The following is a 22,028-nucleotide window of genomic DNA, read 5'->3' as shown; positions in this document are numbered from 1 at the left end:
ATGATGAGCAACCTGCTCCGTGTGACCTTGCTTTAGCAGGGGGCTGGGCTAGATCTCCAGAGGTCCCTTCAACCCCCATCATTCTGTAACTCATTTCTTGTCTTCATTTAAAACTTTATTCTACATCCTCACTTCTTCCAAAACTTCTTGTAGGTGTCCAAGTCGATGCCCTCAAAGGTCTCCTCTGTCTCAGCCTTGGGCTTGCTGGGGAACTGCCGCCGCAGCCGGGCCTTGCGCTCGGCCTCAGGCAGCGTGCTGCTGTCCAGGGGCAGCTGTGGGGGAACAGAGTCAGGCTCACCCTGCGGCCTCACCTCACTCCCAGCCTGCCCCCAGCAGCCTCCTGCCTCACCATGAGGATCCTCTTGGGCTCCTTGTAGCGGAGGCGGACGGTGGAGCCATCAGTCTTGACCAGGAGGACGGGGTAGAGCCGTCCGTAGTGCTGCCGGTGGAGGTGGGAGATGGAGGCGCGGTTGGAGTTGCTGCGGATGGAGGTGGTGATGGCTGTCAGCAGCCTGGGCATGGCGTCGAGGCGCAGGGTGCTGGGGGAAGCCACGGAGACCACAGCCGGTCAGGATTGTGAAATACCACAGTGGGTTAAATGATGGAGGATGCAAACCTCCACCACAAAACCCAGCTGGCCTGAGGCTCCTGCTGAAGGACCCAGGTGTCCTGCCTGCTGTGGAAGAACCCAGCTGCCCTGCTGGGTGACTACCACCACCCACACCATGCTCACCTCAGCGCCCAGCTTGCAGCTGCCATCTTAGCGCAGCCTTGGTTCTCCACAAAGGCCCCCAGCAGACGGTGAGGCAGCCTCCTGGGGACAGCCTGGGGCACCAGGAGCTCTCCTGGGGTGGCTGCGGGATGATAGCCTCATGTCATAGAATCATAGAGTCAACCAGGTTGGAAGAGACCTCCCAAGATCATCCAGTCCAATCTAGCACCCAGCCCTAGCCAGTCAACCAGTCCATGGTACTAAGAGCCTCATCCAGGCTCTTCTTGAACGCCTCCAGGGACAGTGCCTCCACCACCTCTCTGGGCAGCCCATTCCAATGCCAATCACTCTCTCTGACAACAACTTCCTCCTAACATCCAGCCTATACTTTCCCTGGCACAACTTGAGACTGTGTCCCCTTGTTCTGGTGCTGCTTGCCTGGCAGCAGAGCCCAACCCCACCTGGCTACAGCCTCCCTTCAGGTAGTTGTAGACAGCAATGAGCTCTGCCCTGAGCCTCCTCTTCTGCAGGCTGCACAGCCCCAGCTCCCTCAGCCTCTCCTCACAGGGCTGTGCTCCAGGCCCCTCCCCAGCCTTGCTGCCCTTCTCTCAACACCTTCCAGCACCTCAACATCTCTCTTGAATTGAGGAGCCCAGAACTGGACACAGCACTCAAGGTGTGGCCTGAGCAGTGCTGAGTCCAGGAGCAGAAGGACCTCCCTTGTCCTGCTGGCCACACTGCTCCTGAGCCAGGCCAGGATGTCCTCATCACAGCAGACGCTAGGTCCCCTTGCCACCATAATCGGCCCAACCATGGAGCTCTTTGGTCCCCATCCATGGTTCAGCCCCATGACAGCTGCCCCCAGTCATGGTCCCCGTGACAGGGCCCTCTAAATCTTGGTTCATCTCTATGCTGGGGGCCCAAAACCATGGTTCATCCCCATGATGGGCTCTCCCCACATAATGGTTCATCCCTCATCACGGTTACCCCCATCCTCATCACGGTTCATTCCCCACCAGGACTTCCCCCATCGTGGTTCAGCCTCACGATACCCCCTCCAGACCTCCAATGTGGTTCAGACCACGACAGCCCCTCCCGCTCCGTCCCGCAATGGTTCAGGCCAGATTGCCTCTCTGGCCTTCTCCTCCCCCCCACCCCCGGCTCCCCCCGGCGCTGCGGTTCGGCCCAAGGCGCCCCCTCATCAGCCACCCACCCCCAGCCCCATCATGGTTCAGCCCCAGACGCCCCCAGACCCTTCCAACCGCTCCCCCCGCGCCCCGCGCGGATGGTCTGACCCTCCGCCCGCCGCTCACGTGAGCGCCTCCTCCGAGGCTCCGCCCTCTGGGGGTGACGTCAGGGCGCGCGGCGGGAGCGCGTGGGCTGCTGGGATCGCTGCCCCAGGCCCCTCCCGGCCCCCGCACCCCTCATGAGCCGGCGGCGGCTCGGCGCCATCGCCTGGGCGGCGGGTGAGAGCGGCGGGGACGGGGCTCGGCTCGGCTCGGCTCGGCTCGGGGGCGCCGGCACGGCCACGGAGTGAGGGGCACCGGCTGGCTCTGGCCTCCCTCACAGGGGCTTTGGGTTGAAGAGCTGTGCGCGGCCGCGGGCCTCTTCACAGGGGTCCTCGACTGAGGAAGCTCAGCCGACTCCCTGAGCAGGAGTCCTGGGTTAAGGGCGCTTAGCTGGCACCGGGGACCTTCAGAGGGGTGCTCAGCTGTCGGGGACAAGACGGCTCCTGGGCCACTCATGGTGACCCTGGTTCGACGGGCACTAGCCGGCCCCGGGGTCTTCAGCCTCTCACAGGGGTTCTGGGCAGAGGAGCGCTGCAGAGCTCGGGGCTGTGGCACCACCCGTCCGAGTGCTGAGCCCCTCACAGGGGTCCTGGGCAGAGGAGCCCTGCAGAGCTCGGGGCTGTGGCACCACCCATCCGAGTGCTGAGCCCCTCACAGGGGTCCTGGGCAGAGGAGCGCTGCAGAGCTCGGGGCTGTGGCACCACCCGTCCGAGTGCTGAGCCCCTCACAGGGGTCCTGGGCAGAGGAGCCCTGCAGAGCTCGGGGCTGTGGCACCACCCATCCGAGTGCTGAGCCCCTCACAGGGGTCCTGGGCAGAGGAGCCCTGCAGAGCTCGGGGCTGTGGCACCACCCATCCGAGTGCTGAGCCCCTCACAGGGGTCCTGGGCAGAGGAGCTCTGCAGAGCTCGGGGCTGTGGCACCACCCATCCGAGTGCTGAGCCCCTCACAGGGGTCCTGGGCAGAGGAGCGCTGCAGAGCTCGGGGCTGTGGCACCACCCATCCGAGTGCTGAGCCCCTCACAGGGGTCCTCCGCTGCGGGCGGCCTAGCCGGCTCTGGCGATGCTCAGCCCCCTCATTGCCCTTCCAGATGCTTTGATGTGCTGCTCTTAGCCTTGCAGGATAGCCGTGGGTGTGGATAGTGGGACAGGCTTGAACCCCAAGGGGCTTTCCCTAGGCTGATGTTGTCCCCATGCCAGCAGCAGTGTGCTGCTTGGGGGTGGCTTGGAGGTGTCTCCACTTCCCAGATAAACCAAAGGTGGATTTGCATGTCCAAGTGGTTGGATTTTGTGGATGGTGTGTGAGGTGAAACGAGAGTTAGGGTAAGCACCTGCCAGATAGCCTAAAGTAAAGCTGTGAGTGGTGAAACAGTGTATGAGGGGAAGCAGATGGCAGAGTCACAGCTGTCTGAGCTTCACGTCTGCAGGTGAAGCTACCCTAACTGGATAAACTGTCGATTGGTTAAACTGATGCAGCTTTGTAGGTAGGACATAGTCTTGGAGTGATGCCTGGACCCAGCTGATTTCTGCAGTGACCTTCAGCAAGTGATTCTCATTCCTGCCACTGCATCACTGCTCCCTACAGTGATGCCTCCCTGAGGAGTGCATATCAGTGCAGCCAGTGGAGGGTCTAATTAGTGCTTTTGAGATGATTATTGCCAGGGAAAAGGTGGCTGGGTCGTTCTGCCAGCTTTGGGCATGGCAGTAGGAAAGCTTTGCTCCTGCTTTAGAATTCCCTCTATCTAAGCCAACCAGTGGCTGTTAGGGCAGCACCTCTGAGGGCAGCACAATCTCTGCATGCTGGGAAACTGCAGATGAAGCCCTGGATCTTTCACTCATCCATTCCCTGACTGAATGAGTGTGGATCTGGGGGCTGTTGTCCTTGGAGCAGCTGGTGCCATCAAGATGCTGAACGTTTGCCTGCTCTCAGATGATGTTAAACTTGGTTGTTTAATTGTAGCTGGGTTGCTTATCAAGAAAGCATCACAAAATTTAGACAGGTTGGAGTGGTGGCTTTATAAGGAACCTTCTAAAAATAGGGAATGGGATTTTAATCCTAATCCAGGAGACAGTTCTTGGTGCTCCAGGGAAACTGTCTTTTAATCTTCTTTTCTACTTTGTGAGGGGCCTCTACCTTCTCTGCAAAGCCTCTCTGCTAATCAGCATTAATTTTGTTTAACTCTTGTGATGTCTGTCCTTTGCTTTACTGCTTATGTTGCTGCCTCCCAGGGTGAGTTTAGCAGACCAAGAAGTGTTGCTCACCCTGGTGATAGCCTCCTGTACCCTCCATCAGGGACCACTCCATCTTTATGCATCCTAGCAGGATCAGTGTAGCTGTTTGTCTTTAGTCCCAGGTGTGGCACCCCCCCAGAATGAGTCTTTACTTACTCATCTTGCTGGTTGACTTCAGTTTGCTGTGGCTTTGGTGATATGTGGTGACTGGGCTGGATCCAAAGCCATTTTAGGAGGTAAGAGACCCTCTGTGGTAGATATTTGTGGACTGGTTGCTCTGAAAATGTCACAATCTGAGCAAAGGCGGGGGGGGGGTGGAGTTAGGATCAAAATAAAGATGTTTCTGTTGCAACAGCTTGAAAATGTAGCATGCAGATGCCTTACTGAGCTAGGAACCAAAGAGGAGATCTAAAAAGCCCCAGAGCCACCAGACTTGGTTTCTCAGGCTTTTTGTTTTGTGTGTGTGTGTGTGCTTGTGGTTTCTGAGGGCTGCTGCAGGAGGGGGAGCTGTGTTGGGCAGGCCTGAGGGAGCAGAGAAACCCAGAGGCAGGAGTATGGGGGGTTCAGCCTGGCTCATTCTTAGGAGCAATTCGTTGGGGTCAGGGCAAGTGTTTAACCAAATCTGATAGTGGAAGGTGAGAAATTCTATGTAGGTTTTTTCACATCTTGAGGTGGAGATTGTCTGCTCACCCTTGCTGCGTACAATTACCTGAAAGGAGACTGCAGCCAGGTGGGATTGGTCTCTTCTGCCAGGCAAGCAGCAACAGAAGGATGTGACACAGTCTCAAGTTGTGGCAGAGGAGGTCTAGGCTGGATGTTAAGAGGAAGCTGTTCATAGAGAGAGTGATTGGCATTGGAATGGGCTGCCAGGGAGGTGGTGGAGTTGCCATCCCTGGAGGTGTTCAGGAAGAGCCTGGATGAGGCACTTAGTGCCATGGCCTAGTTGATTGTCTAGGGCTGGGTGCTAGGTTGGACTGGATGATCTTTGAGATCTCTTCCAGCCTGGTTCATTCTATGATTCTGTGATCCTTGCCTCTCCGGCCCCAAGCATCTGCCCCAAAATGCTGCACTGTGGTGGGTGCCTTCCATAAAAGGTCCATGGGAGCTGGCAGAGATTCCCACTTTGCTAGATGAGTGTTTGCCATCTGCTGCCTACGAGGGCCCAGTCCTTCATCTGCCAATGGAAATGGCCTCTTTTTCTCCCCCTCTAAATTAAATCTTGTTTTCCTTTTCACATCTCCAGCAAAAGAGGAGGGATATGTTTGGAGAGGAACCACCTGCAAGCCTTTTAGTTTATTTTTAGCCTGTTTGCCAAAGAAGTGAGATCTGTTATTGCAACCCATGTGTCTTTTCTCACTGTAGTCCTGAGTATTTTAAGGAAAAAGGGTGTAAGGTAAAGGAAAGCATTTCCATCATACCCTGACACCTCATCAGTGCTCTTGGAGGAAGAAAAGCACCCATCAGCACCAGGATGACACAGACTCTGCAGGGTCCCACCATCATGGTGCTGGGATATAGTGTTTGGAGGCTTGGGTTTAGCTCAGTGTGAGCAGGAGAAGTTTCCCTGTCACCTCTGTGCATAGTAGCTTAACTGGTGGGCTGAGGTGAAGCAATGGCTGGAGGCAAGAGCTGTACAGATTTCAGTCCTAAGGGAGAGGAACATTGTCTGCAGGAGGCTTCTGCCAGCAACAGTGTGACCAGCAGGAGCAGGACAGGGATTGTCCTCCTGTAGTGGGCACTGGGGAGGCCACACCTTGAATAGTGGGTTCAGTTTTGGGCCCCTCACCACAAACAGGTTATTGAGGTGCTGGAGTGGGCCCAGAGAAGGGCAATGAAGCTGGTGAAAGGTCTGGAGAATGGGGCTGGTGAGGAGCAGCTGAGGGACCTGGGGTTGTTCAGCCTGAAGAAGAAGATGCTGAGGAGAGGCCTTATGGCACTCCAATTATCTGCAGGAAGGTTGGAGCCAGATGAGAGTCAGTCTCTTCTCCCAGGCAGCAAGTGATAGGACAAGAGGGACTGGCCTCAAGTTGTGCCAGGGGAGGTTTTGGTTGGGTGTTAGGAAAAATTTCTTCCCTGAAAGAGTTGTCAAGGCCTGTGCCAGGCTGCACAGGTCAGTGGTGGAATCCCTGCCCTGGAGAGGTTTAAAAGCCATGGAAATGTGATTGCTGAGGGATGTGGTTTAGTGGTGGACTTGGCAGTTCTGAGTTAACAGTTGGACTTGATGATCTTAAAGGTTTCTTCCAAGCAAAGCAGTGCTGTGGTTCCAGGGTGAAATCCTGGCTAAAAGCAAGGCTGAGGGGTTTTCTAGAACTGCCTCAGCTGTGCAGCTGCTGGATGTGATGTGAGTTTAGCAGCACCATGTCTTGGGTTTTATTCCTGGTGCGCGTTGATGCTCACCAGTTCCTGGTGTCTGTTGGTACCACCACTGTAGAAGGATGGTGAGTTGCAGACCCCCAAAGGCCATCTCCAACTTGAATAAGCTGGTGGCCTTTCCCAGAAGGTACCACAAGCTAACAAACTGTGTACTGTTATGTTGTGTGCAGAGACAAGGACCCTTCAGGTCTTTGCCCAAGACCAGGCCAGCACCCAGCAGTGGTGTCTGACTCTGGCTTTCCCAGTAGGAGAGCAGGGAGTGGAGGAGAAACCATGAGAGGAGATTAAAGACCAGGGATGCTTTTCATTGGCCATCTTAATATTGCAGCTGGGTAATTAAGGCTTTGGCAGCTCACAAATAGCCCAGCTTCTGCTGGCTACCTTCTGTGTGAGCCTGTCACTGCTGTGAGGAGCTGGGCTTTGTACCTTGGCAGGAAGGGAGAGAAAGCAGAAGGTAAGGAAGCATTTGAGCCTGCTCCCGGACAGTGCTTTGCCTGCTCCTCCTCCCCCTTTCCTGCCTGGGAGTGAATGAAATGGTTGTGAGTGATTTGGGCAGCTTTCAAGTCCCCTTTTCCTGTCAGTGCCTGTGGAGGGTGGCTGAAATGCTGAGGGAGGAGAAGTGAAAGCTTTTTCTCCTCTAGATGGGAGGTATATCCTGGCTGGCACCTGCAGGCAGGGGACAGGGACTTTTTCATCTGGAGCAGTGCTTGCTGGCACAGCCAGATCATGGTGGAGGGGAAGCTATGGTGATGATAGAGTCTGTGTTGGCATCTGGATGTCATGCATGGGAGCTTCTGGTGGTGGCCAGGGAAGCTGGTGTGTGATGAGGTGCATCAGTTGGAAGCAGATATGTTGGAAGGAAGGTGAGGAACTTCATGTAGCTCCTTTCTTTTCCTAGAGTGTTTCACAAGCAGTGTTCAAGACTCAGTAGTTTTATTTTTGTAGGCAAGAGGCACTGGCAGGGGCTTTAAAACATCCCACCAAGGGCTCTTCTGCTTCCTTGTTGTGAGCACTCAGGAGCATTTTGCTGGTGAGGAAGTGCAGGAGGATGAACTTTGCTCTTTTGGTATTGAACATTTAGGCAAAACCTGTGGTATTTGGAGATTATCAGAGATGAAGAGTTAAGGGAGGAGTAGCACAGGTCTGCTAAAGGACTTCCTAGAGTTTATTCAGCCCTGTTGTGTCCTTTGGATGGTGGAGCCTAATCCAGCAACGTGGCCATGTATGTATGGGACCACTCCTCAGAGAATCATGGAAGGGGCCTTTGAAGCTCATCTAGTCCAACCTCCCCTACACTCAGCGGAGACACTGACACCTAGAGCAGGTTGCTCAGAGCCCCAAACAACCTGACCTGAAGTGGTTTCAAGGATGTGACTTCTACCACCTCTCCAGGCAGCCTGGGCTACGGCATCACCACTCTCAGCATAAAAACTGTCTTCCTTCTCCAGTCTGAATCTCCCTCTTATAGTGTAAACACAGCACCCCTCGTCCTGTCACAATAGCCCACTGAAAAGTCTGTCCCCGTCTTACCAGGCCCTTTGAGCACTGAAATACCACCAGAAGGTCTCCCTGGAGCCTTCTCCAGGCTGAACAACCCCCAATGGCTGATCTTGGTGGCTCTCTGTGGCTCTTTTCTTACACTGCCTTGAGCTGCTTCTGGCATCTACTCAGCCTTTGTGTATTAATACCTCATCATTTCGTGCAGGCTGGGATAAACTCTGCTCAGACAAGCAGAAAGCATCGCGGGGGAGCAGAGGGAAAGCTGCAGTGCTGCCTGATGAGTGCAGAGGGGATTTAGGGATAAGGAGGTAGCCAGCTCAGGGTCAGGGAGGCAGCCTGGCTGGATTAGCCTGCCCCACCATCCACAGCTGATTTTGTAAGAGGCAGCATTTGGCTTAAGGCTGTTTAAAAAGTGATTTGGAAGGTTGGGGTGACATTGCTATGATCTAATTTAAAATGGAAAGGCATTATTCTGTCTGTCAGCTGATTGCTCCTCAGGTCACACCCAGCCCATCAGGTTAAAACAAAAAAACCTCCCACATTTCCAGGAGCTTTATTTGTTATAGAAAGTCATTGTATTAAATGGGGGGGGGGGGGGGGGGGGGAAGGAGTTGTTTTGAGTTGTCCCTTTTTCTTCACCTCTGGTGCAGAAGCTGCTGAATTGTTGTTGATGGATTTTCTTCTTCATTCACATGTTCAGAGATTCATATGAGAGTTGTTGAGATACTGGAAGGTGTCCATAGAAGGGCAATGAAGCTGGTGAGGGGTCTGGAGCACAAACCCTATGAGGAGAGGCTGAGGGAGCTGGGGGTGTGCAGCCTGCAGAAGAGGAGGCTCAGGGCAGAGCTCATTGCTGTCTACAACTACCTGAAGGGAGGCTGTAGCCAGGTGGGGGTTGGGTTCTTCGGCCAGGCAAGCAGCAAGAGAACAAGGGGACACAGTCTCAAGTTGTGGCAGGGGAGGTCTAGGCTGGATGTTAGGAGGAAGTTGTTGTCAGAGAGTGTGATTGGCATTGGAATGGGCTGCCCAGGGAGGTGGTGGAGTTGCCATCCCTGTTGGTGTTGAAGCAAAGCCTGGATGGGGCACTTAGTGCCATGGTCTGGTTGCTTGAACAGGGCTGGGTGCTAGGTTGGACTGGCTGAGCTTGGAGGTCTCTTCCAACCTGGTTCATTCTATGACTCTGTGTTGATAATTAACATTTTTTCCTCCTCAGAGAGGCAGGCACATGAAGACACCCACTTTTGGCAGCAGGGTTTGGACTCTCTGGTCTTCAGAGGTCACTTCCAGCTCCTATGATTCTATGATTTTTTCTCTCTGGTTGAGGAAACTCCTGCAGCAAGATCTGTGTGGCCTCAGGCTGCTTTTTTGTTTTCTGTAACAGGACCCCAACTTTTTTTCTTGCCATGAGACACCTTGAGCTGAAGTTTTCCTGGAGCTCCAGGCAAAATGGAAATAAAATCCAGAGCATGTTTCTATCCCAGATCTGTCTTGTGAGGCTTTTGGGGTTTTCTGGTGGAGGCCAAAATGATCTTCTGGTCTAGATTTCAGCACTTGGTTGGACTTAATCTATGGAGGTCTCTTCCAACCTTGGTGATGCTGTGATACTGTGACTTTGAGTGTGGATATTTGTGTCTGCACTGATAGGAGACATTTAATTCTGCATCCCAGTCTTGTGCTTTATACTTGTTAGGATGTAAATGAGCAACATAAGAGGTGTGGTGATCTCTTGGGCATCCCTTCCCTCATTCAGTGCTGCTTGTGGGCAACACTGGCTGATTTCTGCCCTTTCTTCTTGCCAGTGTCTCTTGTAAACCCTCTCCCCATAAAAAGGAAGCAGCCGTGATGTCTGCCAGTAAGAACAAGTATTAAGGTGACATTACCCAGCATGTGTGGGTGTCCCATGATGCTTGCAGATGCCAGCAGGCACAGGCAGCATTTTCTTCTTGTCACAGGAATTTTTTCTCTAGGATTTGGGCCCTAGAGGGACAAAGAACAATGCTAGGACAGAACTGGCTTGAATTATCCCCTTTAGTGGCAGCTGGACCCAGTTTCCTCTTCCTTTAGATTTAAAGTCCCTTGAGAACAAGAATTCACTGTAGCATTACACCTTCTTTATTTCTCTGAGGTACTTGTTCCCCAGGCAAGAATCAGGGCCAGCAGCAAGGCAAGGTGAAGCTGTCCTGCTGCATTGCTGCTGGCCTCTGCTGTGTGCTTTCCAAAACAATGCCCAAATGCTTAGAGCTGCCAGCCTGGATCTTTTGTAGCAGCACAGAGCTGGCAGCTCCCACTGGCTGCAGCCAGTTTGCTTATTTAATAGTTCTTTGGATTTCCTGCTATTTCCTGCTCTCCCAGTTACCTCCTGTCAGCTCCAGGCTTGTGGTTTCTCACCATTTCAGATTTGCCTGCAGAAAATCGTACCCAGGGGTGAAGGACAGACACTATTTTGTGGGGCTGAGCAGCTCTGGAATCCACAGCTGTGGTTTTTCATGGATGTTTCTAACCAGAAATGTACTTGTCTGTCTTTCCAGCCATGCAGGGACCGAGACCAGTGGTTCTGAGTGGCCCATCAGGTGCAGGCAAGAGCACTTTGTTAAAGAAGCTGCTTAAAGATTATGAGAACATCTTTGGCTTCAGTGTCTCCCGTGAGTGTCTCTGTGGTAGGGCTGTGACCCCAGGGTCAGCTTCTGTAGCTGTATTCATGCCCCAAGCTGTGCCTTGTCTGTCTGTGGTCTCTTTGGGGTGCTGAAATAAGTTAGGATGCCTTTTACTACTGGCATTGAGTGGCAAGCCCAGGGGTTGTCAGTGAACAGCTCATACCTGGTGTCTCCTCACACCTCTCAGTGCAGCTCAGAGAGGTGATGAGGTTTTGCTGAATGATCCTTGACTTTGAAAGTAACAAAATCCTCCCACACCTGTGCTTCAGAAGTGGATTCTTTCCACCCACCTGCAGGAGCTGATGGGGTTTTTAACAGCCCAGGGGCTGAACAGCAGGGTCTTGTTTAAAAAGAAAAGTTTTCATAGGATCAAGCAGGTTGGAAGAGACTTCCAAGCTTATCTAGTCCAACCTAGCACCCAGCCCTAGCCAGTCAACCAGACCATGGCACTAAGTGCCCCATCCAGGCTTTTCTTGAACACTTTCAGGGATGGTGGCTCCACCACCTCCCTGGGCAGCCCAGCTCACTACCATATCAGTCAGTGAAACAGCTTACCCCATCATCTGTTTAGGGTCCTTCTCCTGCCAAAGCTCTGATGATTTCATGGCTTTTTTTGATGTTAGTCACTGAAGTGATGGCTAAAAATACTTTTTTTCCCCTGAGACTGTTCCCTGTGATGTTAACCCCTGGCTAGCCACTCACACCTGTCTGCAGCACTGAAAGCCTCCTGCATCACAACACAGTAAGCACAGAGCATTTTCTCACCCATTGCAGCATAGGATCATAGGATGTTAGGAGTTGAGAGATCGAGTCCAACCGCCCTGCCAGAACAGGACAATACTACCTTAACACAGATCACAGAGGAACACATCCAGACAGGCCTTGAAAGTCTCCAGAGAAGGAGACTCCACAACCTCCCTGGGGAGCCTGTGCCAGTGCTCTGGGACCCTGAGTAAAGAAGTTGCCTCTTGTGTTGAGGCAGAACCTCTTTTGCTGCAACTTGCACTGGTGGTTTCCTTGAGTGATACCTGAAAGGTAACTCTTGAAGTGTGGGTTATGTCCACAGCTTGCTCCCCTGATATTCCCTAGAGTTCTGGAACACAAACCCTATGAGGAGAGGCTGAGGGAGCTGGGGTTGTTTAGCCTAGAGAAGAGGAGGCTCAGGGGTGACCTCATTGCTGTCTACAACTACCTGAAGGGACATTGTAGCCAGGTGGGGGGTGGCCTCTTCTCCCAGGCAACCAGCAATAGAACGAGGGGACACAGTCTCAAGTTGTGCCAGGGAAAGTCTAGGCTGGATGTTAGGAGGAAGGTCTTGACAGAGAGAGTGATTGGCATTGGAATGGGCTGCCCAGGGAGGTGGTGGAGTCACTGTCCCTGGAGGTGTTGAAGCAAAGCCTGGATGAGGCACTTAGTGCCATGTTCTAGTTGACTGGATAGGGCTGGGTGCTAGGTTGGACTGGATGAGCTTGGAGGTCTCTTCCAACCTGGTTGATTCTATGATTCTGCAAGGTTTTTTTAAGTAGGTTACCAAAGTGATTTTTACTATCATGGAATCCCAGCTTGGAAGGAACCTTGGGGACCATCCAGTCCAGCCCACCTGCTAAAGCAGGGTCACCCACAGCAGCTTGTCCAGGATTACAATGTCCAGGTGGGTTGGAACCTCTCCAGAGAAGGAGACTTCACAGCCTCTGGGCAGTCTGGGCCATGGCTGCAGCACCCTCATACCAAAGAATTTTCTCCTTGTGTTCAACTGGAACCTCCTTGATTCCAGTTTGTGCTGTTGCCCCTTGTCCTGTTTCTGGGTACCACTGACAAAGAGTCTGGCCCCATTTTCTTGCCCACCAACCTTTAGCTCTTGATGAGCATTGAGAAGCCTCTCAGGCTGCTCTTCTCCAGGTTAAGCAGCCATAGGTCTCTCAGCCTCTCCTCGTAAGCTGTCCTAACACTTTGAATACTGCAGGTGAAATCCTTGCTTTGAGCTCTGTGAGATCCAGATTTGGTTTACCATGAAGACAAATACTTGGTGTCAAAAATTTAGTGAAACACAATTATCTTTCCTTTTGTGTTGTTCCATCCTGTGCTGTCAGTTCAGCTGAATCTCTCATCTCACTCCAAACTAAATCCTGCTTTCCTAAGATTTCCTCTAGGTAGATTTTTTTTTCCCTATACCTGCATAGGCCACTTAGGCCTTGCCAGGTAATGCTCTATAAAAGCTTACAGGTGATCAGAGCCCTGTGTTGGCTTAACTACTTGACCTAAATAAACCAGTGTTACCCTGTGTGATCACCACCAGGCCCTTTATGGAATGCAGAGCTTGTGCTTAAAATAACCCTAATGTGAACAATTTCAGCATGTCCAAAGGTTTTATCCACCAAAAAAAATATCAAAAGCATTTATTCATCTGCCTTGTGAAGGGATTTGCCCTTTAGGTCTGTAGGTGCTGCCACAACATTTTAAAATGAAGACAAGAGTGAAGTAGGGCACCTCTAATTCCCCTGATAGAGGCAGAGGTTTGAGTAACAGCTCTAGGATTACACAGGAAAGCTGTAGCAGAGCTGGAAACTGAGCCCAGCCTCTACACTGGCTGCTTAGGCTCTAATGATCCTCACTGATTGTGCTCAAGTTATTTAGGACTCTTGGCTGTCTATGTTTAGTCCATGTCCAAGGCTAAGCTCCAGCAGGTGCTTTATCACCCAATGACCCTCCCTAGTAGAGAAAGGATCAGGAAAAGGAGAGCAGACTCATGGGTTGAGCTGGAAATGGGTTTCATGAAACAACAAAACTGATACTAATATAAAGTACACCAGTGAAGTGTGTGAGAGGCCTGGGACGCAAACCCTGTGAGGAGAGGCTGAGGAAGCTGGGGGTGTGCAGCCTGCAGAAGAGAAGGCTCAGGGCAGACCTCATTGCTGTCTACAACTACCTGAAGGGAGGCTGTAGCCAGCTGGGGTTGGGCTCTTCTCCCAGGCAAGCAACAACAGAAGGGGGCACAGTCTCAAGTTGTGTCAGGGGAGGTCTAGGCTGGATGTTAGGAGGAAGTTCTTCCCAGAGAGAGTGATTAGCATTGGAATGGGCTGCCCAGGGAGGTGGTGGAGTCACTGTCCCTGGAGGTGTTGAAGCAAAGCCTGGCTGAGGCACTTAGTGCCATGGTCTGGTTGATTGTCTAGGGATGGGTGCTAGGTTGGACTGGATGATCTTGGAGGTCTCTTCCAACCTGGTTGATTCTGAATGGGAAATCAGCCCTCAAGAGTAGGGGAAGGATGGGGAGGCAGGGGAAGGACTGGAGGCAGAGGAAGAAGGGAGCTCAAGCAGGAGGCTTCTCTTTGACCCCAGACTTCCCCCTTTACACTGAGTATGATGTTTCTGCTCTGGGACACACCTGTAAGCCTGTCTTGGCTGACTCCAAACTGCCAATGACCTGCACCCATGTCTGGCCTGGGATTCTGTCCCAGCAAAACCAGGCCAGGCCTCCATGTTGTTATGTGTTATACTGCCCAATTCCTGAAGCTTAGGTTGTTTTAAAGAGATCATAGATGAACAATTCACTCCTTGATGGGTTTAGTCTGCTGTGTCTGGAGTTTTATTTCTTTGATAGTATAAAAATTTACAAGGATTTGGTTTTGGTTTTCATCATTGACAGATACCACAAGGCAGCCAAGACCTGGAGAAGTAAATGGCAGAGGTGAGCATGCTACAGCTGGGCCTGTCCCCTCAAACTCAGTGAATCATTCCTCTGACTATGACTTTATATGAAGTGCCTGCATGAATCCCTCCAGCAGATAAGTCACACAATGGTTTGGATTGGAAAGAACATTAAAGATCATCTCCTTTCAATCCCCTGCCATGGGCAAGGGCAGGTTGTGAAGGGTTCCATCCACAACTCCCCTGAGCAGCCTGTTCCAGTGCCTCACCATCTTCAGAAGAAATAATGTCTAATTCTGTGTTTATAGGGTTCATTTCCTTAGGCAGACGTTCAGTGCTGATGTGTTTGAGAGTGTAGATGTGTTTTAAATCCACAAACACACTTCTGCTCTTCATCTCGGTGGCAATGATGCTGTAGCCATCTACAACTGTTCTGCAGCCTGTGCTATGCCTTGAGGAAGATAATGAAAAGGGATGGGCCAATGCAGAACAAAACAACCCAGTAGTGAAATGTTAGCAGAGGCAGAGTACATGCTCCCAGCTTTCTTTCCTATACACCATCTCTGTGACCTGCTGGCTGAGGTTTTCAAAGCAGGACTCTCAGTTTAAGCACCTTGGTCCATAATTGGGTATTGAGTGGCTTGATTTTTTTTCCAAGGTAGTTCTGGTGAGATCCCTCACAGATACCCACAGCTTTGGGAGATGTCTTTACCTGTGTTAATAGCTTGTGCCCAGCTGCTCTGCTCTGCTCTTTTTTGGTTTGTGTATTTCAGAGCGAACCAAATGAGGTTTGCTAATTTCCTCTGGCAGCTTTCACTTTGAATTGAAAGGGAGGAATTTTTACAAGATAGAGGAACATTGCTTTTTAGGTTTTTTTTTGATGTTCCCTTTCATCTCCCTTTGTCCCATTCTAGTCTTTAATCACAAACACTTTCAAATGAAAGGCTCTGGCAGTCCTGCTGCAGTGTGTTCCACACCTGTGGGAATGGAAAGGGGAAGGGGGAGGGAGTTCCCACTGCAACAGAAAGGATAAAGGACATGGAAAAGGGGATGCAGCAGCTTTGTGGCCACACAAAAAACTCCAAAAGATTTTGAGCTGGTGTCTGGGCAGTTGATGTGGAGAGAAGATGTATGTGGTTGAGAAGGAGATACCTGCAATCTGACAGCATTCTCCTAAGTGGATTTTAAGTTGTTTCTCCCTAACTTCCTTCATGGGTATCATTTTGACTACAAACTTTACTTTCAAAGCTGTTAATTTCTGACTGATTTTCTTCTTTTGCCTCTTCAGATTATCACTTTGTGTCCAGAGAGGAAATGCAGAAAGACATTGATGCTGGTGAATTCATTGAGCATGCAGAGTTCTCTGGAAACATGTATGGGACAAGGTAGGTGGTCCAGGCATTGTCATTGCTGAACTCCAGTGCTGGAGGATGGTGAAGGGAACAAGATTTTAACTTAGCTCCACTATTTCCCCTCAAACACACTGATTCTCCTTTCTTTTTGATAGTAGAGTCCTTACTAGCTTCATTAGGACAGCAAAATTAACTTCGTAGGGAGTTTGCTCTCATCAAATGAAATCATCATTGCATTAAGAAATGCTTTTTAGCTTCCAGTGTTTGAGGGCTGCTGGAGTGGTTCATATACTTAGCACTTTTCTTACACAGAAATGATTTTCACAGGTTATTTATACTCCTCAATGTCTTTCATCTGCTTGCATAGAGCAGTGGCCAGACAGAAGACTTATTCTCCTTATCCCTACATTACCTAATGGCCTGTATATGGTCAATTCAGGAGGAGGAGGAGATTTTCTTGTCTGCCATCAAACAAATGTCTGTGCTCCTTACAAACAGATAAATTACATGGCACCTTTGAGTGGGGCTTCAAGAATGAAGTGAGGTTTAAAATAGCATTGCCCTTGGCATTGGGGCCGAGGATCAATAGAACATTTAGCTGCAATGTTAATTAAAAGTCAGATATCTTATGTAATTACTGTGAGAAAATTGTGGCACTGGAGGAAAACCTCCTGAGGAGGAAAGTGAAATGTTTCTTGAGATGCTTAATAAGTTACCTTAAAGAAATTGGCCTGGAATGCTTTGCCAGGAAGACTTAGATTTCTTAAAGAGATTGTTCTTCTTCCTAAAGAGCTGAATGTCCCTGTGCTCAGCACTGGTTAGGCCACACCTTGAGTTCTGTGCCCAGTTCTGGTCCCCTCAGTTTAAGAAAGATGTTGAGATACTGGAATGTGTCTAGAGAAGGGCAACAAAGCTGGTGAGGGGCCTGGAGCACAGCCCTGTGCATCAGGAGAGGCTGAGAGAGCTGGGGGTGTGCAGCCTGGAGAAGAGGAGGCTCAGGGCAGACCTCATTGCCATCTACCTGAGGGGAGGTTGTAGCCAGGTGGGGTTGGGCTCTTCTGCCAGGCAAGCAGCAACAGAACAAGGGGACACAATCTCAAGCTCTGCCGGGGGAGGTCTAGGCTGGATGTTAGGAGGAAGTTGTTGGCAGAGAGAGTGGTTGGCATTGGAATGGGCTGCCCAGGGAGGTGGTGGAGTCACCATTCCTGGAGGTGTTTCAAAGGAGGCTGGCTGAGGCACTTAGTGCCATGGGTTAGTTAATTAGAAGAGTTAGGTGGTCTAGAGGTCTATTCTAACCTGGATAATTCTGTGATTCTGTGACTTCATTTCCTCAAAACCTGCACCTCTGAACTCCTGGCAGAGCTCTTCTTCATACCATCTATCGTGCCATGGAGCCCTGGCTTGAAGGAGAACCTGTACTCAGTGCAAATACTGACTGATAAGTCCCCAAGGAGGGTGCTACCCAGTAACTAGTCCAATTTGCTGCAGTACAGCAGGAGAGAGCTGGCATCACTGCTTTTCTCAGGAGAACTGTAGGTGTGGAGGAGAAAGCTTGAGGCAGTCCCCCTGTGGTGAAGAAATGCCATCTTCAGTGATGTACAGGAACTGCCACTTCAATATTTCATTGTGCATCCTGAGGCCTGGGTAGGAGCATCCATGTCCATCAAGTGTCCTTCAGGAGAGCCCCATGGGTACAGAAATCAGCAGATCTCTGTGGAAAGAAAATTCTCCATGGTTTTGCTCCTGCTTGCTGAGGGCAGGAGCTTTATGGACTGTACCTGAGCCACACTGCTCACACGACAGTCACCCATTGCCCGTCTCTGCACCTTCCACTGCTTTGCCAGCCTCTCTAGAAGGAGACAGCAGGTCCCCACTCCAGCCTTGGGGAAGGAAACGTTAGCAAGAGCAGAGCAGGCTCTCTTCATTTCTGCCACAATTTGGGCACAGAGGAGCCCTGTGAGATGAAGAACTGCTTTTGAGGGGGACACCTCAAACCTCCACTGCTGTGGCTGGATGCTCTGATCTCTTCCTTCTTTCCTTTGTCCCCAGTAAAGGTGCAGTGCAGGCTGTTCAAGCCCAGAACCAGATCTGTGTCCTTGATATCGACATCCAGGGTGTGAAGAACATCAAGAAGACAGAGCTGAACCCCATCTACATCTCAGTGCAGCCTCCCTCCATAGACATCTTGGTGAGCGCCTGCCCTCCTTTGGCGTTAGGCAGTTAGAGGTAATCAGCGCCTTGCTCTGAAGCCATGGAGCTTCCTCCATCACCCAGCTGTGTGGTTTGGGGCTGTAGAATACCTGGGGAGGACATTTCTGAGCACGTTGTGGCCTCCAGCTCCCCAGCCTCTGGTTCTCAGGGTTAAATCTCCCTGCACTCTGGCTTTTGAGACCCTCCTGTTTCCGCACCTTGGTGTTCTCCAGTGTTGGGTTATGGACTCCACTGCAGCATGGCCACCTTTTAAATGCAGTAGTTGTGCTGAATGCTGGAAAGAGATGATTTTTGTGCTGAGATTTACTTCCAGGAACTGAAGTACAACCAGGGCAGGCTGGTTCCCTGCAGCATCAGAGTCCTATACCTACCACAGTCATATAGGGCCTTATGTAGAGATTGCAATGTGCTTCTCACTAGTGGAAATCACTGTCGTGGTTCAGAGAGGGATGTGGATTTGTTGAAGCCATTCAAGCAGTACAAAGTGGTGAAGGCCACACCTCCTGATCTCCTATCTTGCTCTCAGTAGATCAGGCAGTCTGGTTTCTTGTGGAGTTGATGGAGAAGGAAATCAGCAGCACCAGACTCCATAACCCATCAGACATCATGTCTCCCATTACTATCTGCAAACAAAACCAAAACAACAAAACAGAAGCCCACTAAAACCCCCCACCAAACAAACAAAAGAGGCTAAAAAAAGACTGGGAACCAGAGCTGTGGGTTGGGAGATCCTGAGCCCAAACTCAGCTTGGCCTCTGGTTCCCTCTGGGCTGTGAGTGAAGACCCTCACCCTTTGCAGAGCACTATCTCACATGCCCATGGTGGCCAGCAGCAGCAAATGGCAGACAGCAGTGGGATGGGAGGTGGTTTCTGCTCACAGTGTTTGGAGCTTGCATCTCTGGAATGTGTTTGTCCTTGGCTTTAGGAGAAAAGGCTCCGTGACCGAAAGACTGAGACAGAAGAGAGTTTACAGAAGCGTTTGACTGCAGCTCGTGTAGACTTGGAGCTTAGTAAGTCCAAGGACCTTTGAGGGAGGTGCACACAGGGAGGGGATGTGTTGGGGATTTAGGAGCCAGTTTGGGGTGAAAATGTGGCATGAAGGCTTTGGGTCACAACGTTCAGGAGTTGATTTTTTGCATTAAAGTTTTGGATCACAACAACCTCAGGCAGTGCTTCAGGCTTGGGGATCAGTGGCTGGAAAGCTGCCCAGCAGAAGAAAGACCTGGGGGTGTTGATCAACAGCTAGCTGAAGATGAGCCAGTGTGTGCCCAGCTTGCCAAGAAGGCCACCAGCATCCTGGCTTGCGTCAAAGAAGAGTGTGGCCAGCAGGACCAGGGCAGGGATTGTTCCCCTGTACTTAGCACTGTTGAGATCACACTCTTGATTCCTGGGATTCGTTTTGGTCCCCTCACTCAAAGACATTGTTGAGCTGGAGTGTGTCCAGAGAAGGGCAGCAAAGCTGATGAAGGGTCTGGAGAACAGGTCTGGTGAGGGGCTGCTAAGGGATGTGGGGGTTGTTCAGCCTGAGGAAGAGGAGGTTGAGGGGAGACCTTCTGGCTTTGTACAACTACTTGAAAGGAGGCTGTGGCTTAGTGGCAGTTTCCCAAGAAACAAATGATAGGACAAGAAGAAATGGCCTCAGGTTGTACCATGGGAGGTCTAGGTTGGGTATTAGGAAAAATTTCTTCTCAGAAAGGGTTGTAAAGACCTTGAACAGGCTGCCCAGGGCTGTGGAGTCCCTGTCTCTGGAGGGGTTTCACAGCCGTGTATGTGGTGCCAAGGGACATGGTTTAGTGGTGACCTGGCAGTGCTGGGTTAATTGTTTGACTCCATGATCTTAAAGGCCTTTTCTGGCCTGAAGGATTCCATCTGACATGCTCCAAGGGATGCTGGCATGGCAGGGACATGAGCTGAGTTAAATCTAAGCACCAAACTGCATTATTTACTGTTTGTGGTAAATGGTTGGCAGAGAAGAGCCTTATCAGTGGCTGAAGTAGTAACACTGAAGTGGCCCAGGAGCTCTGATCACACCTGAGAGATGACATGGAAGAAATGTTCTCTAACTCTTCTGTCCTTCTCTGCTTCCCCAGGTAAAGAGCCTGGCCTGTTCGACCTGGTCATCATCAATGATGACTTAGAAAAAGCCTATTCTGAGTTGAAGGAGGTGCTCCTGGAGGTGAGTCTTTCTGGGCTTGTCTGCCTCACTGCCCAGGCAGGCCTGACCTCTGTGCTGAGCAGGTGAGGGTCTGTCTGTAGGGAGCCACTGCAGTGTGACCTCATGTCTGCACTCGGTCTAGTTCATGCTGCTGGGTGTTAGAATTGAGCACAGATCCTGTGTGAGTGATGATGGAGCAGTGGCCTACGAGTGGGAAATGGGTCTCTGTGAGGAGGAAATGATGAGAGACCTGGGGCTGTTTAAGCCAGGCTGAGAGGGGATCTGATCAATGCTCAGCAAGACCTAAAGGGTGGAGGGCAAGAGGATGAGGCCAGACACTTGTCAGTGGTGCCCAGTGACAGGACAAGGCGGAATGGGCACAAACTGGAACACAGGAGCTTCCATCCAAACTTGAGGAAAAACTTCACTGTGAGAGTGCCAGAGCCCTGGCCCAGGCTGCCCAGAAGGGTTGTGGAGCCTTCTTTCTCTTGAGCAATTCCAAACTCACCTGGATGTTGTGATCCTCAGCAACCTGCTGTAGGTTAGCTGAGGGTTGGACTGTATCATCTGCAGAGGTCTCTTCCAACCCCCAGAGTCTGGGATTGTATAATCCAGCATGATACTAGGTAAGGAACAAAATAACCAATGTGGAAGAGATGTGCTATTTTTGAAGAGCCTCCAAGTCAAACCTGGCCTTGTCCTTAAAGGCTCTTCTGTAAACTCAGAGCTTGGTGCTGTGGAGCTTATCTAAGGAGATTATGGCTTGTGATCTTTGGAGCTGTGAAACTCTGAGTTATTCCCAGACAGCTGCAGGTGGTCAATTACTGCATCCAGTTCTGGAGCCCCCAATTCAAGAAGGATGTGGAGATGCTGGAGCATGTCCAGAGCAGGGCCAGGAGAATGCTCAGAGGGCTGCAGCAGCTCTGCTGTGAGCACAGACTGAAAGAGTTGGGGCTGTGCAGTCTGGAGAAGAGGAGGCTCCCAGGTGACCTTCTTGTGGCCTTCCAGTATCTGAAAGGGGCTACAAAAATGCTGGGAAGGGAGTTTTTAAGCTCTCAGGGAGTGACAAGACTGAGGGGAATGGATCAAAGCTGGAGGTGGGGAGATTCAGAGTGGAGGTGAGGAGGAAGTTGTTGAGCAGGAGAGTGGTGAGAGGCTGGAATGGGTTGCCCAGGGAGGTGGTTGAGGCCCCATTTGTGGAGGTGTTTAAGGCCAGGCTGGCTGAGGCTGTGTGCAGCCTGCTCTAGGGTAGGGTGTCCCTGCCCATGGCAGGGGGCTTGGAACTGGCTGATCCTTCTGGTGCCTTCCAACCCTGACTGATTCTATGATTCTATGATTTTCCCCATCTCCCTGCAGGAAATCCAGAAGACCCAAGAATCCAGGAAGTCCTGAGCTGAGGCTGCTTGGACATTTTAACTTTGCACATCATTCCCAAAGCACATTGCACCATTTTATTCCAAGAGACATTCCCTGTAGGCTGATCCTCCTCCCACGCTGCTCTAGGATGTTTCTATTAAAAGGAAAGAAAACAAACCCTGGTCACATCTGTGTTTCTGTTATCCACGTGCCCAGCACAGGCTCTCCCAGGTTTGTTCCTTGGGCAGATGCTTGGGAAGTGACCATGTGGCATCTGCTGCCCAAGGGTAGAGATGTCCCACGGGGCAGCAGAGGAGCTGTCAGGCTGAGGAGGTTCACGTTCAGATTTCCACCTGCAGACAGTGTCTCGCATCTTGTTGCAAATGTTGGCACCCTCTTGCCCCTCTGGTTCCTGCTTCCTTTAGCAGATGTGGCTGCAGTTCCTTGGCGTGTTCCTGCTGCTCTCAGCCTCGCTGGTGGTGTCTTGTGTGGCCCTTGGGAGCAGATGGGTTTGTTTGGTAAAGCTTTGAGGAGAAGGTGGAATGGTTCTGGT

At 51.3% G+C, this 22,028-nt stretch overlaps 2 protein-coding genes across 5 annotated transcripts; one reads left to right on the top strand and one right to left on the bottom strand.

The window, feature by feature from the left end:
- Positions 1–93: 93 nt before the first annotated feature.
- On the bottom strand, positions 94–2,112 carry MRPL55 (mitochondrial ribosomal protein L55). 2 transcript variants are annotated; one of them, XM_064162409.1, is made up of 4 exons: positions 2,008–2,112; positions 734–854; positions 350–539; positions 94–272 (listed from the first exon to the last, which is right to left on the bottom strand). In XM_064162409.1, the coding sequence occupies exons 2-4, from the start codon at positions 757–759 to the stop codon at positions 129–131; spliced, it is 360 nt and encodes a 119-aa protein (XP_064018479.1). In that variant the 5' UTR covers positions 760–854; positions 2,008–2,112; the 3' UTR covers positions 94–128. The 2 variants fall into 2 exon arrangements, with proteins under 2 accessions (XP_064018479.1, XP_064018480.1); XM_064162410.1 differs by lacking the exon at positions 2,008–2,112 and adding an exon at positions 1,966–1,990.
- On the top strand, positions 2,055–21,652 carry GUK1 (guanylate kinase 1). Of its 3 annotated transcripts, none has more exons than XM_064162406.1 (8): positions 2,055–2,178; positions 10,631–10,744; positions 14,400–14,441; positions 15,690–15,786; positions 17,803–17,941; positions 18,890–18,974; positions 20,055–20,140; positions 21,476–21,652. In XM_064162406.1, the coding sequence occupies exons 1-8, from the start codon at positions 2,139–2,141 to the stop codon at positions 21,509–21,511; spliced, it is 639 nt and encodes a 212-aa protein (XP_064018476.1). In that variant the 5' UTR covers positions 2,055–2,138; the 3' UTR covers positions 21,512–21,652. The 3 variants fall into 3 exon arrangements, with proteins under 3 accessions (XP_064018476.1, XP_064018478.1, XP_064018477.1); XM_064162407.1 differs by lacking the exon at positions 2,055–2,178 and adding an exon at positions 4,356–4,465; XM_064162408.1 differs by lacking the exon at positions 10,631–10,744.
- Positions 21,653–22,028: the final 376 nt, after the last annotated feature.

Source organism: Pogoniulus pusillus, chromosome 23 (assembly GCF_015220805.1).
Source record: "Pogoniulus pusillus isolate bPogPus1 chromosome 23, bPogPus1.pri, whole genome shotgun sequence".
In the NCBI taxonomy this organism is placed as follows: Eukaryota; Metazoa; Chordata; class Aves; order Piciformes; family Lybiidae; genus Pogoniulus; species Pogoniulus pusillus.
This window is presented reverse-complemented; position numbering and strand designations above follow the sequence as displayed.